General features: G+C 36.9%; 1 protein-coding gene across 4 annotated transcripts in view; it reads left to right on the top strand.

The window, feature by feature from the left end:
• TMEM87B (transmembrane protein 87B) overlaps nt 1-11,558 on the top strand; it is a 72,397-nt gene extending 60,839 nt beyond the window's left edge. For 3 of the 4 annotated variants that reach the window (XM_058428391.1, XM_058428388.1, XM_058428390.1), the window contains 4 exons: nt 173-246; nt 1,947-1,999; nt 6,995-7,025; nt 8,359-11,558. In XM_058428391.1, coding sequence (XP_058284374.1) covers nt 173-246; nt 1,947-1,999; nt 6,995-7,025; nt 8,359-8,418 — 218 coding nt within the window. In that variant the 3' untranslated portion in view covers nt 8,419-11,558. Of the gene's footprint in view, nt 1-172; nt 247-1,946; nt 2,000-2,319; nt 2,576-6,994; nt 7,026-8,358 lie in introns of those variants that run through there. The other variant, XM_058428389.1, reaches the window with a different exon arrangement.
• The last annotated feature ends 4,504 nt before the right edge of the window (nt 11,559-16,062 follow it).

The following is a 16,062-nucleotide window of genomic DNA, read 5'->3' as shown; positions in this document are numbered from 1 at the left end:
CATATATCTTTCCTACATTCCCAAATGGTAAATCCAGCATCCTGCCTAAAGTTTCCATTATTAACCCTCCATTTCTAAAAAGATGTAATATTTTTTCTTATTAGATTATTAAATTTCTAAAGGAAAATATTATTTTGTGATTTAATATATATGTTTATAATGTCTCTCGTAGCCGAAGGAATAAAATTAAGAGCCTCAAAATCAGTTTCCAATGGAACAGCTAAGCCTGCCACTTCTGAGAACTTTGTGAGTATGGTATATATTTAGTACAATCTTAGTCTTCCTTAGTCTTCACTGCTTTAGAGAGCTATACGAGTGTCATATTCATTGACTCTCAGAAGAACAGTTTTAACTAAGATGTTTTTGTTGTTGTTATAAAAATTAGTGTTGCCAAGTAGCAATCCTGGTTGTCCATAACTGAAATACCTTCGTTGTCGATCTCACTTCTCACTTGCTGTTCGTAGGCCAGCAGCATGAGCATCATCTGGGAACTTGTTAGAGATGCAGAGTCTCAGGCCTACCCCAGACGCGCCTGAATTGGAATCTGCTTTTCGAAAAGATTCCATAGGCTGTTCATCTGCACATTCGAGATGGGAAAGCTTTGTTCCAATAAAAGCTTGTGTTAGCTTTTCAGCATATGAAAGTGATTTTCGAAACTATTTTAAAATAACATTTGTTATCTGTTGGTAAAGAACTTTATGTGTTACCTAGACGGTTACCAAAATTAACAGATTTTTTTTTGAAGTGGGAAGCTTGAATAAAATTGTAAAACATCGGGCAGAGATGAGCTAAAAAATATTTTCTGCATGTTATTTATGCGTAAAAATGTTTTTGAAGACAACAATGTAAAATGGAAATGTCTATCATATAGTTTTATACTTTCCTTTCTTATAACTATATGTGCTGTGATTAATACTATGTAAAAATTTATGTATGCATATGTAAGTTCTGACAGGATAGATAGTATGTGAAGACATTTTTTATCTGTTAGATTTGGCAAATTCTCTAATAGATTAGACAGATGGATAAATAAACAAGATAACATAGACTGGAGGGATGGATAGAAAGGATGGATAGATGGATAAAATAGATAGGTAGATAGATAAGATAGACATAGACAGATAGCTACCTCAGCTGACCTGCTTTTCTTTTCTTGCCTCCTGTAGGGAGATGAGCATAAATATGAATGATACAAATAAATAGGCTTTTCTAAAGTTAGAATATTTGAGGTCAGGCCCAGTGGCTAATGCCTGTAATCCCAGCACTTTGGGAGGCTGAGGCAGGCAGATCACTTGAGCTCAGGAGTTCGAGACCAACCTGGGCAACATGGTGAAACCCCATCTCTACTAAAAATACAAAAATTAGCCGGATGTGATGGTGTGTGCCTGTAATCCCAGCTACTCGGGAGGCTGAGGCAGGAGAATTGCTTGAACCTGGGAGGCGGAGGTTGCAGTGAGCCAAGATCACGCCGCTGCACTCCAGTCTGACAGAGTCAGACTCTGTCTCAAAACAAAAACAAACAAAAAAAACAAAAAAAAGAATATTTGTATTATCATTTTTTTTAAGTTATGAACTCATTATATAAGAACTTGAACAAATTAGGAGGCATAATGAGTGTGGCAAAGCAAAAATTCAATGTCCTTGCTATTTTCTATCGTGCAAATGAACTTTGTGTTTTTACTGTGATTTCTCAGGACAAAAAAAAATAGTATATCATACATCCAACTAAAACCAAGAAGTGTAGAAATCTGAAGTCCAATTTTTGCGTGTTTAAGAAAACAGTGGCATAATTTCTGTATGGCATGAGTGCCAGCTTGGGACATATGTAGAAACTAAAAGAACGTCAAATATTTACATTTAAACACTTAAGTTATACATATATTCTGTTTTAAGAATTCTGCTGTCAGGTGATATTAAGCAAATGCTAAGTATAAATATTTCTACAGGATGAAGATTTGAAGTGGGTAGAAGAAAATATTCCCTCTTCATTCACAGATGTGTAAGTATCTTATGTTACAGTTTGATTCTAAATTTTAGGCTGCAGTTTAAAAGGGATCGTTCTCATCCTTTGTCATGTGCTTTTCAAACCTCATACTTCCATATACTTGGGTAAGCCCCTATCACCAGTAAATGGCCCTTACAGAACTACAAAGAAAACAAAACCCTGGCTTGTTTCGTTTTTCACTGTACAGCAACCATTTTAAAACTAGTGACCTCTAACCAACTCTAGCTTTTTCTGATCTGCCACTATCAGGATCATTTCATTTTTTATCTATTATAGAAAACGTCAAACATATGTAAACTTTTTTTTTTTTTTAGAGGTAACCACAGCACCATGTATTGTGAGGAAGCTTTTGGAGGAAAAACATGAGTATGGGAATCCCCTGTGGAAACTTCGAGCTATTCAGGATCCTCTTTATCTATGTTCTGTTTGACACAAGAATTCCAGATAGCTGTTTCCATAGTAAAAAATAGAATAGCCAAGTATGATAACATTTTTTTACATATTGGTCTTTCCCTCCCTAGCCCCCATCTGGTTTCTGTTTAGATAGCTTCTGTGTACTATGATACTCCTTTTGCCTGAAGAATTGCCTTTACATTTCTTTCTTGTAGTGCAGGTATGCTGGTAGCGAATCTGTCAGATTTTTGTTTGTCTGAAAATGTCTTTGTTTCACCTTTATTGAAGATACTTTTGTGGGAATAGAATTCTTTGTTGACCTTTTTTTCCTTTCAACACTTAAAAGGTCAGTCACTTGAATGTCTTCTGGCTTTCATAGTTTCAGAAAGATGTCTGCTTTAGTTCTTATCTTTGTTCCTCCACATGTTTTATGGGTTTTGTTTGTGTGGGTTGAGGTTTTTTTGGGTGAGAAGGTCGGGGGAATTGGCTGCCTTCAGGATTTTCTCTTTATCTTTAGTTTTCATCATTATGAATATGATGATTCTAGGTATGTGTGGGCATATATTTTCATTTCTCTTGGCTGTATACCTAAAGTGGAATTGCTAGATCATATGGTAACTCTATGTTTAACATTTTGAGGAAGTGCCAAGCTGTTTTTCAAAGCAGCTGCATTATTTTACAATCCTGTCAGCAATATCTGAGGGTTCTAATTTCTCCACATTTTTTGTTAACACTTATTACTGTCCATCTTTTTTGTTTTAGCTCTTAGTGACTATGAAGTGATATGTCATTGCACTTATGAGTTACTAGAATTCAAACTGCCTTGTTGGGGGACTAGTGTTATTTAACTAAACTGTGGTAACTGAAATTAATGTATAAATAGTCTATGCAAAGTAAGAACTGCCTATTCATTATGAAACTAACAATACACTGTTATACTTTTTTATTTTAGCAGTCAGAAAAGGAAAATATGGGTGTATATATTCTTTTATATTTCCCATGTATTTACTATTTCTTCTTTCTTTCCTCTATGTATGAGCTAAGACCTTCCTCCTATAGGTCTTTCTTTAGTATTTCTTATAGGATAAGCCTGCTGACAACAAATTTTCTCAATTTTATTTATGTGAAAATATATTTACTTTGCCTTCCTTTTTAACGGATAGTTTTGCTGGATGTAGAAATCTTGATTGACTTTTGTTTGAGCACTTCCAACATGTCTTTCCAATATCTTCTGGCTTTTGTTGTTTTTGAGGAGAAAGTAGTCATTAATTGTATTGTTGTTCTCATGTGTGTGATGTGACATTTATCTTTTGCTGTTTTTCTGATTTTTCCTTTATATTTGGCTCTGCATTGTGTTTATGATATGCCTGGGTATGGTCTTTTTTTTTTGTCTATTCTCGTTGGGATTTGTTGAGCTTCTCAGATCCATGTCCCTTGGTCATTTTCCAGTGCCTTCAGCTACTTTTTTTTTTTTTTTTTTTTGAGACGGAGTCTTGCTCTGTCACCCAGGGTGGAGTGCAGTGCAGTGGCGCAATCTCAGCTCACTGCAGCCTCTGCCTCCTGGGTTCCAGCGATTCTCCTGCCTCAGCCTCCTGGGTAGCTGGGATTACAGGCAGGCACCACCACACCCAGCTAATTTTGTATTTTTAGTAGAGACGGGGTTTCACCATGTTGGCCAGGCTGGCCTCGAACTCCTGACCTCAGGTGATCCATCTGCCTTGGCCTTCCAAAGTGCTAGGATTACAGGCATGAGCCACTGCACCCGGCCAGCTACTTACTTTTGACGTTTTTGTCCAGGTTTTGTCAGTGTTTTTTGTGGAAGGAATCATCTGACCTTTTCTGTCCAGCTTTGCTTGCGCTCTCGTATTGCAATCACTTTCTCCGTGATCCTTTTTTCCTTCTTTCTTTGTTTGATTTTCTTTGTTGTTTTCCTACCACCCATTAAGATTTCTGTTGAATTTATTCTCCCTTGGGTGCCTTGTAATTTTCTCCATCACTGGAATCATTTTTGTCTTTTTCTTTAATTTTTTTTCTGATTATGATTGATTCTTTGAATTTCTTCGTGCTTTGTTTTTATCTACTTCTGCTCTTGGTTTTTAGATTTCTTACTGTAGAATGTTTTTAATATTGCCAAATGTTCTTTTTAAGTTATCGTATCTAATTTGGACTATTGTGTGTTATAACCGTAGTTTTCTTCTACTGTAAAATGTTTTGATTTTCACTTTCCTTCTTTTTTCTTTCCTGCACTGTTATATGGAATTGATTTTGGTTTTCCCATTCTGAGAGATTTTATGATGAAGCTTCCTGATTTGAGTGCCTTTTTCCATCAGTGCGCATGAATTGTAGTTTCTTTTATGGATGATGTTGATGGTATGGAGTAGGAAAGGTTGGTGTTGTTTTGCTTTTCTTTTATTTCTTCAGATCTTCCCCCACCCCACCCCCCACTTTTTACTGTCTTCTTTTTATTTACTGCACTATCACATCTCCAAGGAATATTCCTCTTTTTTATATATGATCCTTTCCTGAAAACAGTGATCGTTCAAGGCTGCTACTTTTTGTCCCACTCGATTTGAGCCCCTTCCATGTAGCAGGTGCTGTGAACTTCTTCCAAGTCACTGGCTTTATTCAGTCTGTTGGCACTAAGTGTTGGGCTTTTTTGGAGGGGTTGAATCTTGTCTATGGTTGTCTGAGTCCTCCCACCCCTCTACTGTTTTTCCCAAAGTCTCTCAACCCTCTGTTTCCCTACTGTCTGTACCCATGAGCTTGCAGTCACAGCAGGGAATCTGTTGGAATTTGACATTTATTTCTCTATTTACATATAATTTCAAGTTTGTGGTGTTTTTCTGGTAATACTGAAGGCATGTGTCTTTTGTGGTTTTGTTTGCGATCCTTAGTAATTTTATGGTTTTTTGAGCAAGACTATATGGAGAGATTCAAATTAGGTGGCCATCATTATTTTCCAGATTTGGAAACTCATAACTAAGCATTTTAGAAGGAAATTATTTAAGCAGGCTTACCTCCTACTGTGCCATCACTTCTTGCTGGAAACCAATAAGGCTCCTAGGTAGTTCTCTTTACATGTGAAAAAGTCACCATTCTCTACTATTTTTTTTCTGTAGATAGAAATATTTTCTTGGTTATGAAAAATCCTTTGAAATACAGAAGATTAAATTTATTTGACGTCTTCATGAACCATTTATGTGAAATGAGTAGAGCTGTATAATCTAAGATGATTTCCAAAATTTTAGGTTCTTGGGAACCTTTGCTTCTTCACTTACGAAAACTTTAACCCAAGAAATGTAGCCCAATTGCTATCCAAAGTTAATGTACAATTTACATAGCAAGTTTAGTATTTAGACTTCAAACACAGAGAAAAGCCTTCCCCTCATACATCTGTGGAAATGGAACAAAAATTTTATAAGTCATGGGACATTTTAAACAGATCATGAATAACCACATGATATGTATTATGAGATATTGGTATGATATTCACTGTGAATTTCATCTTCGATAACCCATGAAGGTGACATTAACATAGCTTATCTCCCTCTTTAATGCGCTAAATCATTCTTAATAAGTGTTAAGTAGTCATTAATGTCATAGCAGGGACCATTGTTGATATTGCTAGTGTTTAGCTCTAAACAAGGTGCCAAGCATGCAGCAGACTGCCTTCTGGTTCACCCTTCCTCTAACGCCGTCTTCTCCCCCATATTTTCCTTAATCGTATTATTCCAAACAGTCTGCCTTGGCTCCTTCCTCACACTTAGTCAGTCTCCTGGCCCTCCTGGCTTCACCATGGACCGCACTGTAGGTAGCATCCTCTGGAGTTGTGCGTGGCTCTTTCATGGCAAAACTTTGGCACTTGGACATTTCCTTCAGGCTCTCCTCCCTCAGACCTCTGTCGCACATTGAGGCTAGATTAAACTTACTTAACATTTGTTACATTTGTCTTTTCTTTTTATCTATATTATCTTTGTTGAGCAAAAGTTCTGTTGTATAACACTCTGTCTCTGGTACCCTTCACTGGCAGACATCCAGGCAGTGGTGATAATGACACAGAAGTTAAGCAAATGCTGGATTCTGTAAATACCACCTTTCATAATGTGTTTACTCATAAATGGGTTAAGTCCACAATAAAAGTTTTGGATGAGCACATTTGTGTAATCATCACCCAGATCAAAAAACAGAATAACGCTAGTGCCCTAGAAAGCCCATTTCCCATTTCCCTTTCAAATCAGGAGCCCACTTTCCCAAAGGTCCTGCTGTCCTGAAGTCTACAACTGTAGATTACTTGTGTCAGTTTTTAAAATTTTGTCCCTCGATAGATCATCCATTTGCTTTGCTGTATAGTATTCCATTGTCTGAATAACCCACAATTTACCCATTGGGGTTATTTTCAGTTGAGTGCTATTGAGAACAGCACCACTGTGAAAACTCCTGCATGTCTGTCTGCGAGCCTAGATGCTCCCTTCTGTCACCTGTGGATACCCAGGAGTGAGAATTGGTGGGCCATGGCATGTGCCTGTATTCGGCTTTCGTGGATACGCTGGCCTTACTGTTAACAACATTATCACCCTTTTTTCCCTTGTATTTCAGAGCTCTTCCAGTGTTAGTGGATTCAGATGAGGTAAAATATATTTTTGCATATTTCCTTGGAGCTGATATTTTCACAAAGTAGAGATATATTTCAGAAAGAAGTTCTGAAAACTACTTTTTAAGATTATTATACATTGAGCAGACAGAAAGATGCTATGAATTGATTTGTGGGTAAAGTTGAAAGGATTTATGGATAAAGTCCCCATTTCAAACACGAACAAGATAAGTACTTATTGGTATGAAAGAAATGAAGGGTTATTTTATGAAATCTTGAGTTTAAAAGATTTTAAGATGGCGGTTTGTCTAAGTTAATCTCTGATACTTGTAGACATTTTGCTGGGATATTAAAGTTTCAATCTCATTTTCATTTACTAAGCAGAAAATTTGGATAGAGGATGTGGATTTAGGAAAGTTTTTGGGGAAAAAATTAGCTGTGGATCACTTGGACATTAAGTTGTGTGGCACAAGGCGGGAAGAAATCTGAAGTGTAAGAATTAAAGGCTGGATGCATGGAACATTAACTTTTAAAAAGGATGAGTGGAGGGAAGTTAGTGGTAGCTAAGTAGTAACTTGTATGGTGGCTATAGCACATAAGAGGAGCCAGAGCTGTATTCGTTGAAAGAGAAGGCAATGATTTTGGCATCAGTCTGCTATTTGACTGTACTGGGATGGGAAGGTTTGAGAAGGCCTTGCTGCAAAACAGTTAAACTTCAAGATTTATAACTCTACAGAAAGATGTAGCATTACAGAAAGATTAGTAACTCTACGGAAAGATGTAGCATATAGATTAAAAGCAATTTAAATGCCCCTTTAAAAGTAATTTTATGCTACATCTGTCTGTATTTAAAGTTTTAGTAAATAATTCATTTGTAATTTCAATAATACATTAATTTAGTAAAGTGAGGCAAATCTCTAGATGAGCTAGGCCTAAGAAATCCATTTTAGCTCTATTCCTGCCTCTCACTGGAAATTCTGAACTTGACATGTTTTCTAGCTAGCAGGAAGTTGAAGTTTTCTGAACTTCTCAGCAGATAACTGACTATACATTATTGGAGAGTATGGATTATATGGTTATTTTTTAATTTTTAAATTTTTTATAAGGATGAGGTCTCACTATGTTGCCCAGGCCGGTCTCGAACTCCTAGCGTCAAGCAGTCTTCCCGCCTCGGCCTCCCAAAGTGCTGAGATTACAGGCATGAGTCACTGTACTTGGCCTTTTATTTTCTGTATCTGATATTTCCATGTATATTATGGAATATATTTAGTTTCCCTAAATGTGGCTGTTGAAAGATTAGAAAATTTTTGTTAGGGTTCTGGAAGTAGTATCAACATGTTGATACATATCTTCTTTTTTTTTTCTTCAGGAAATCATGACCAGATCTGAAATGGCTGAAAAAATGTTCTCTTCAGAAAAGATAATGTGATTGGAACCCGTATAAGTGAAATGTAGTTAAGCCTGAAGGACTATCCTTCGTCAAGACTGAAAGCGAGCTTTGTTTTGATATTGCATAAAAATTTTTGTTGTGTTATCTTGCAAGTCTGTGTATCAAAATGAAGAATTCAGATGGTAGGAGGGTTCTGTAGTCCTTTTAAAGCTGACTCTTGTCAGCTGAATATCCATTAAATTGGATTTGGAAATAACCTGAGGAAAGTATTGTGATAAAGATCTGCACAGATGCCTCTTAGCTGTTAGGTGGCAGGCCTGTGGGTTTGGGTTCTCCGTCTTTTTTCTGGAACATGTGACAATTCCAGATTAAAGAAAAATGTTTTTTAATAAATACGCTTGGTCTTTTTTCTAGTTACCTTTGAGGTAGATATTGTGATTTTCTGGAGTATAGTGTATCCTTGTCTCTATGTCTTGGGTTTACTAGATGCAATAATGCTTTTCTTTGACATTTGTACTGAAGTGATTTGATATTAAGTAAAACAGTTAATATTTGAATATAGACATATTTATAGGTTTTTGCCACCCCCCCTCCCCCGCCCCCCACCCTTTGTACAAAGCCGTTGTTTGAGTCTCATCATGCACATCAAATCATGGAGTTAGGTCTTCTCTGAGCTCAGGGGAACACAAGTGCACATAGAGAGATGTGTTGAGGGTCACTACCAAAGAATTACCCTCATTGTCCCTCACTCAGGCCATGTGTACCTGTGGTGCTGCTGAGTCTGCTGGGGTGAGTGGTGGCCACGTGGCTCCCCCAGAGCACTTCCTACCTGGCGAGCTGGGAGACCCATTACTGGTGAACTTTGTGGAAATTAGAACTGTATCTTTTACATAATCTTGGCATATTACATTTCATAATAAAAACATACATTTAGTTGCATGCTACATCACTGTTGATTTTATAATTAATTTCTTAACCTTCAACCATGTTTTATACCTTATTTCGTTACATCATATATTTGTAAAGTGTAATATGAAATCTTTTGCTTTAATGTCTTTTCTTAAAATGTGGAATGTTCTAAACTTGAAAAGCAACTGAATGTAGTATGATGAAAATGTGAATGTTTTGCTGCTTTCATGACCAAAGATACAGGGCTAGTGGACATTTAGAATTGTAATTAAAGCTAGAGTCTTGTATATCTTTTCTTTGAAGGAGCTCTAACCTTGTAAATTGAGAATGACTTCAGAGAATTTTGATTAAGGAAACATTAAAGTCTTAACCGGCACAAACACTCCAATTTTTTTCACTGTGAAGCCGCAAGCAATTTTTTTTCTTTTTCTTTCAAAAGCCTACCTTCTGAATTTATTTCTTGTTTACTCATTTCTGAGAGGGTAAAAAGAAGATCTGTTTCTGGTAGTCATATCGCTTGAAAGATATTTGCAAATGTGTTTTCAGTCGTGACCATGTGGAAAGTGAACAGAGTTGGCAAACATTACTGAGAAAATCATGCTTTTCAAGATGCCCTTGCTTTGGGATATCCTTCCTAGGGAGAAAAAAATAATTTAACAATTATGAATTCCATTTCTTATTTCAGTTTCTGCTGCAGTAATGGGTTCCCACCCACTATAATGTTCTGGTGGAGTCTCCCCTTAGCCCAGTAACATTTTTATCTAATACCCCACTCCCCAAGTTTTGAGACAGATTGACCCCCCTATTCATTATATGGCTCTAGTTGAGTTTTAAAATGTGGAATACTGGGCTTGCAGGCAGTAGGAGCTGCAAATCTGGTAGAGTGGGAGTGAGGAATTAATGGTGAGTATGTTAATAAGGGAAACTGCCTCTGACAGAACCTCAGTAATGTTTACCAAAACGTGTCTTTCTACAGCTGGTAGGATAAATGATGCCACCTCTGTAGCTCAGCTACAGACTGCAGTGCATACTTTTCCTCCATCCAGAGAAAGCAGAATTCCCTCCTAGTAGCCTCATCACAAATACTGTTTCTAGAAGGGCATGTGCTATCTGTCACCTTCAGTAATATTTGTGCCATCTCTTGATGGCTGATGACCTGGATTGAGTATTTCTATGAAGGGTCTTCTTAGGCCTCTCACATACGCAAGAGGGGTGCTCTAGTGCCATAGCTGCAGTTCACAGGAAGGACACCAGGAGAAGTTATGCCTAGGGCTGCTAAGCAGCTCATCATCCCTGCTTCTGCACAAAGTTTCCTGAAACTGGCCATCAGGGCCTCTGAGGCACTCAAATCAGTTTACTTTTAGCATGCCCCCATCAGGATGGGTCTCACTGTTAGTGAGGATACGGGTCTGGTTTGATGTTTTTCTAGGCAAAATGCTTAAGTGTTCTGCTTATGCCATTCATTCATATGATGTGTGAAATTTGCTTAAAAGGGAATTTTCATGATTTGATTTAGATTAGTATTTAAATATCTGCTTTAGATAGTAATTAATTTTATTGCAAAAATAAGGAAAAAATGTGTGAATATGTGAATTTTTTAAGCCTGAGAGATGATAGAATGTTCCCATATTTTTCTTGTAAAGAAAATAATATTTTAACTTACACATCCTGTAGAAAATACCATCTTTTCCGCTTGTATTTACAGTACAGTGTTTACATTACTATACTGTCAAGCTGAAAGTATAAGAAATGTACATATACATTTTGATTTATATATCCTTTTTTTTTTTTAAAAAGTTGAGTCTGTTGCACTAGGCTGTACATAACTAAAGTTGACAGATGCTATGCTAGATTTATAATCACTAGTTCTGGTACTTGTGTCTTTGTATGATCAAAGCATGCAACAAGCAATACAAAATACCAAGCCTTATACTTAAAAGAAGTTTAACATATTGGTTAATATACTGGTTAAACATATTGAATGTATATAAGTGGCAAAACTAGATTTTTAAGGAAGTGTACATTATAATATTGGAGCTCAGTACTGCATGAAGAAAATTCATTAAAACTAAGAAAACATTTATTTGGGGAGAAATTTTAGGCGTTTAAGAAGTTGTATTTTTCTATTTTAAAAAGTTAAATTATTCCGTAATTTGGAAGAAGTTTCGTTGAGTGTAGGACATAACCATTTGAAGGGTTTTCGTTTGAAAAATTGATGTATTTTGTGCCTTAATATTTTGTTCTTTTAATAAAAATGCTCTGAATTTGAATGATTGATTCTTGATAGTATTTATTGGTGCTAGATTATATAAATCTGTAGGACATGTAGACATATATAGACTCCAATAGATGGCAAGACATAAAATTCTTAAAACAGGAGGCACAGCTAATCAAACATGGAAAAGTGCTCAATCTCAGTAGTAGTAAAGAAATGCAAAACAAAAGATAGGGGATAGTTTAAAAAATCAAATTAACCTAAGTTTATAGTATATTTGTAAAATCCCTTTGCTTTCAAAGTCTGATGAAATGAGCACACTTATTAATGATGGTAATATAGTTGATTCCTTTTTTGTGAAAAGTTCAACAATGTGTTTATAACCTTTGAATAATGTCAATTCTGGTGATATTTTAAAAAATGATTCAAAATACAGAATAAAGCTTCTCCAAAAAAGTGTTTATTATAACATTAAAGTAGAAATAAAATTAGAGACAAACAATATAATAGTTAAGTGAATTATGGTTTAACCAGCTATTTTATGGGATATTGTATAGCCATTGAATTATGAAGAATTTATAATAAAAATACTTATAAGAACTGTGATGCAGTGGCACATATGTGAATGCTTATCTATGTAAAATAAGGTAGAGCAACTTACTCTCATGGTTCAGAAAAAATGCATTGTATTGTATCTTCCAACTTTTCTGTAACTTAATTATTATTTTGAAATAAAGATAATTAAAAAAAAAAAAGGCCAGGCGTGGTGGCTCACGCCTGTAATCCCAGCACTTTGGGAGGCCAAGGCGGGTGGAACACGAGGTCAGGAGATTAAGACCATCTTGGCTAACACGGTGAAACCCTGTCTCTACTAAAAAAAACAAAAACAAAAAATTAGCCAGGCATGGTGGCGGGCGCCTGTAGTCCCAGCTACTCGGGAGGCTGAGGCAGGAGAATGGCGTGAACCCAGGAGGCGGAGCTTGCAGTGAGCTGAGATCGGGCCTCTGCCCTCCAGCCTGGGCAACAGAGCGAGACTCCGTCTCAAAAAAAAAAAAAAAAAAAGGTAGAGAAAGGATTGAGTGGAAAAGCACCGGAGTGGCACACATGGTTAGTGTTGAGGCTCAGCCAGGCTGTGGTCACAACTTGATTTTAACCTTTCAGAAACTTAAGACAAAAAGTTTCTTTCTTGCTCATGTGACAATTCTGCAGTAGGTATAGAGGTGGGAAGGGCCACCCTCCTCCACATGTCCCTCAGACACCCGGGGTTTATTTCCATCTTGTGGACCCACCATACCCTAGGGCCTAATTTTTACCCCTAATTTTCTAAGAAACATATTCAACATAAATATGTAAAAATAATAGTGCCTTGGCTGGGTGCAGTGGCTCACACCTGTAATCCGAGCACTTTGGGAGGCAAAGACGGATGGATCACGAGGTCAGGAGATCAAGACCATTCTGGCTAACACAATGAAACCCCATCTCTACTAAAAATAGAAAAAAATTAGCTGGGTGTGGTGGCGGGCACTTGTAGTCCCAGTTACTCAGGAGGCTAAGGCAGGAGAATGGCGTGAACCTGGGAGGCGGAGCTTGCAGTGAGCCGAGATTGTGCCACTGCACTTCAGCCTGGGTGACAGAGCGAGACTCTGTCTCAAAAATAATAATAATAATAGTGCCTTAGACTATGTATCAGAAAATCTAGAAAAGTGTGTTCTTGGTTCACAGCTTAATCTTATTAATTAAAAAAATCCATCTTGCTGTAAGTAGATGGGACACGGGCAATTTTCTTCATGGACATTCTCCCAGCTTTGACGTGTGAGGAGTGAGAGTGACAAGATGGATAGTCCCAGAGGGAAAGGAAGGGCTGTTGTCATAGACTGATGACAATTTTGGGAGACTTGGGAGCACTTGCAGAGTGCCAGGCTTTGGTAACCACTGTATTCTCACAGTAGCCAATGAGGTATTATTTCCCTTGGTTTGTAGATTAGAAAACTGAGAGGTTAAATAATTTGATAGTTTACCATCCTGGCAGGTGGCAAGGCTGATATAATATTGGTGGGAATCATCCTGGAAGGGTTGTCCTCGAAGTTCTGAGGAGAGAGGAGTTTTGGTTAACAAAGTGCTGTTTGCTTGTTCGAGAAGGTTAAGTAAGATAATGTGTCTAAAGTGCCTGGTGCATAGCCTTCAGGAGGCAGCTAAGGTTAACGTGAAAGGTACAGCAATGATTGAGGCGTGACTGAGACTCAATTGAAACAAATGGCATATGAAATTCAAACACATTCCAGGATTGATTCACTTGTGTTAAGATGAAGTTACCCAGAGCAAGTTTTATGCCCCTTAAGTGATAGGGAATATACAGCTACATTAACAGAGGTGACCTGTTATTTACATCTCGTCAGAGGCTGACCTGATTTATATCTGAATTCAGATGTAAATAATCTTGACAGTATTTCCTTAAAATCATTTTGAAAAAATAACAAGAAGCTGCAATGGAAGTTTATGCACAGGAAAAAATGTGAAAGCTATCCAGCAGGTGGTGCCAAAGTAATGTCTCTTGAAGAGTTCTAATCTTTTTGTTTTTCTCTGATTCTTCCCTTTACAATTTTTATAAATTTACTTACCAAATGCCACTAAACCAATTTGGGGATGAAGAAAAAAAACTTAAAAATAATTCACACAGCACTGCCCTGGAAAAACAGTTATTTTGGTATATTTTAAAACTTTAAAGCTGGAAAGCGCCTCTAAGATCATTTTAGAAACGAGAAAATGGAGGACCAGGAAAGCGTCACTGGCTACAGTTCCCTCAGACCAGGGTTGAAGACTGCCTCCTAGTTTGTTTTTCTCACCTCTGGTCCTTATTGTCGTGGGAAAAGATGCCACACAAGGGTTGGACTGGACATCAAAACTTGAAATACATTTTATATGCTTTGGTGACCCCTTGCTACATCATTTCATATGACTTCATTGTCTGTCTTTTCAGCTTCCAAATTCTTGTCTCTACATGGTCATAATTCCAGTTCTCTGTTTCTTCATTTGATAAATGGAGATTTTCTTGGGGTTCAGTGGAGTCTGCTAGAAAGGCTTGTCTTTATTTGACCTGAGTCACAGCTTTCCCAGTGCTAAATGCCTCTTTCCAGGGGATGCTTATTGAAAGTATTCACAGGCATGTTTTTTAATGTCACAGCTGCCTAAAGCAAAAAATAACATTCAAAGCAAACAACAGACTGACCAAAAACCTTAAAAGGAAAGTCTAAAGAATGAGATGACCATAAGGCCATTGAAAAACCTTCAACATACTTATGGGAATCTAAAAGGTCACATGCATGCATAGGGCTCTGCATGCTCAGCAAAGACCACAAACAAGAAGTGAAGGCTAAGGCAGAGTTAGTTGTAAATTGCCTGAATGAGTGCTGAAGGTGTGCCCCACCATACACACAAGCACCTCGGCAAAGACTGGGAGATTTACTCGTTCCGAGAGGTTAAGAAAATCTCTGTCCAATAATTGGCTAACCATTACATAACTGAGTAGAGACTTCAGTGACCACATATCACAGAATATACAGACTTTATGAAATTAGTTTAGAGAAGTCACTAAACAACTACTACAACAAGTAGTAACAACAGCAAACCATTGAAGGGGAAAGAACTGGTTTTCAGAGTTATCACATTATATTACTTAAAATGTCTAGTCTTTACCAAAAAATTATGACATAAGCAAAGAAAAGAGCATCAAAACAAAATGTTCTTGAGAAAGACCAGATGTTTGACTTACTAGACAAAAACTGTAAGCTGTTTTATAAATATTCAATGAGCTAAAAAAGTATAAACAGCAAAAGTATGAGAATGATGTTTGATCAAATAATGTCAATAGAGATAGCAATGATAAAAATGAACCAAATGAAAATTCTTATATTGAAAAGTACAAAACTGAGACAAATTTATTAGAGGGTGCTCAAGAGCAGATCTGAGCAGGTAGAAGAAAATCAGTGAATCTGAATATAGGTCAGTTGAGATTATTCAGTGTGAGGAACAAAAAGAAGATAGTATGAAGAAAAATTAACAAAGTCTCAGAGACCTGTGGAACAACCTCAAGCATACAGACACACACATAGTGAGAGTACCAGAAGAAGAGAGAGGAAGAAAAATACTTGAAGAAATAGTGGTTGAAAACTTTTCAAACTTGACAAAAAACAGTCTACCTAAGCAGAAAGATTAGCAAACTCCAAATAAGATAAACTCAAAGAGATCTGTACTGAAACATCATAATCAAATGATGGAAAACCAAAACCAAAGGTGGAATTTTGAAAGCAACAAGAGAGAAGTGACTCATTGCCTAGTAAAAATCCTCTGTGACATTAACAACTAATTTTTTACCCCTCAGAAACTATGGTGGCAAGAAGGCAATGGGATGATATATTTAAAGTACTGAAAGAAAAACCAGCTGTCAGTCAAGAATTCTATATCCAAGCAAACTATCCATTCAACATGAATAAAAATATAGACAGTTGAGATAAAAACTGAATTTGTTGTTAGTAGTTTTGCCATGCAAGAAATACTAAAGT

This window comes from Hylobates moloch, unplaced genomic scaffold (assembly GCF_009828535.3).
Source record: "Hylobates moloch isolate HMO894 unplaced genomic scaffold, HMol_V3 SCAFFOLD_15, whole genome shotgun sequence".
Taxonomy (NCBI): Eukaryota; Metazoa; Chordata; class Mammalia; order Primates; family Hylobatidae; genus Hylobates; species Hylobates moloch.
This window is presented reverse-complemented; position numbering and strand designations above follow the sequence as displayed.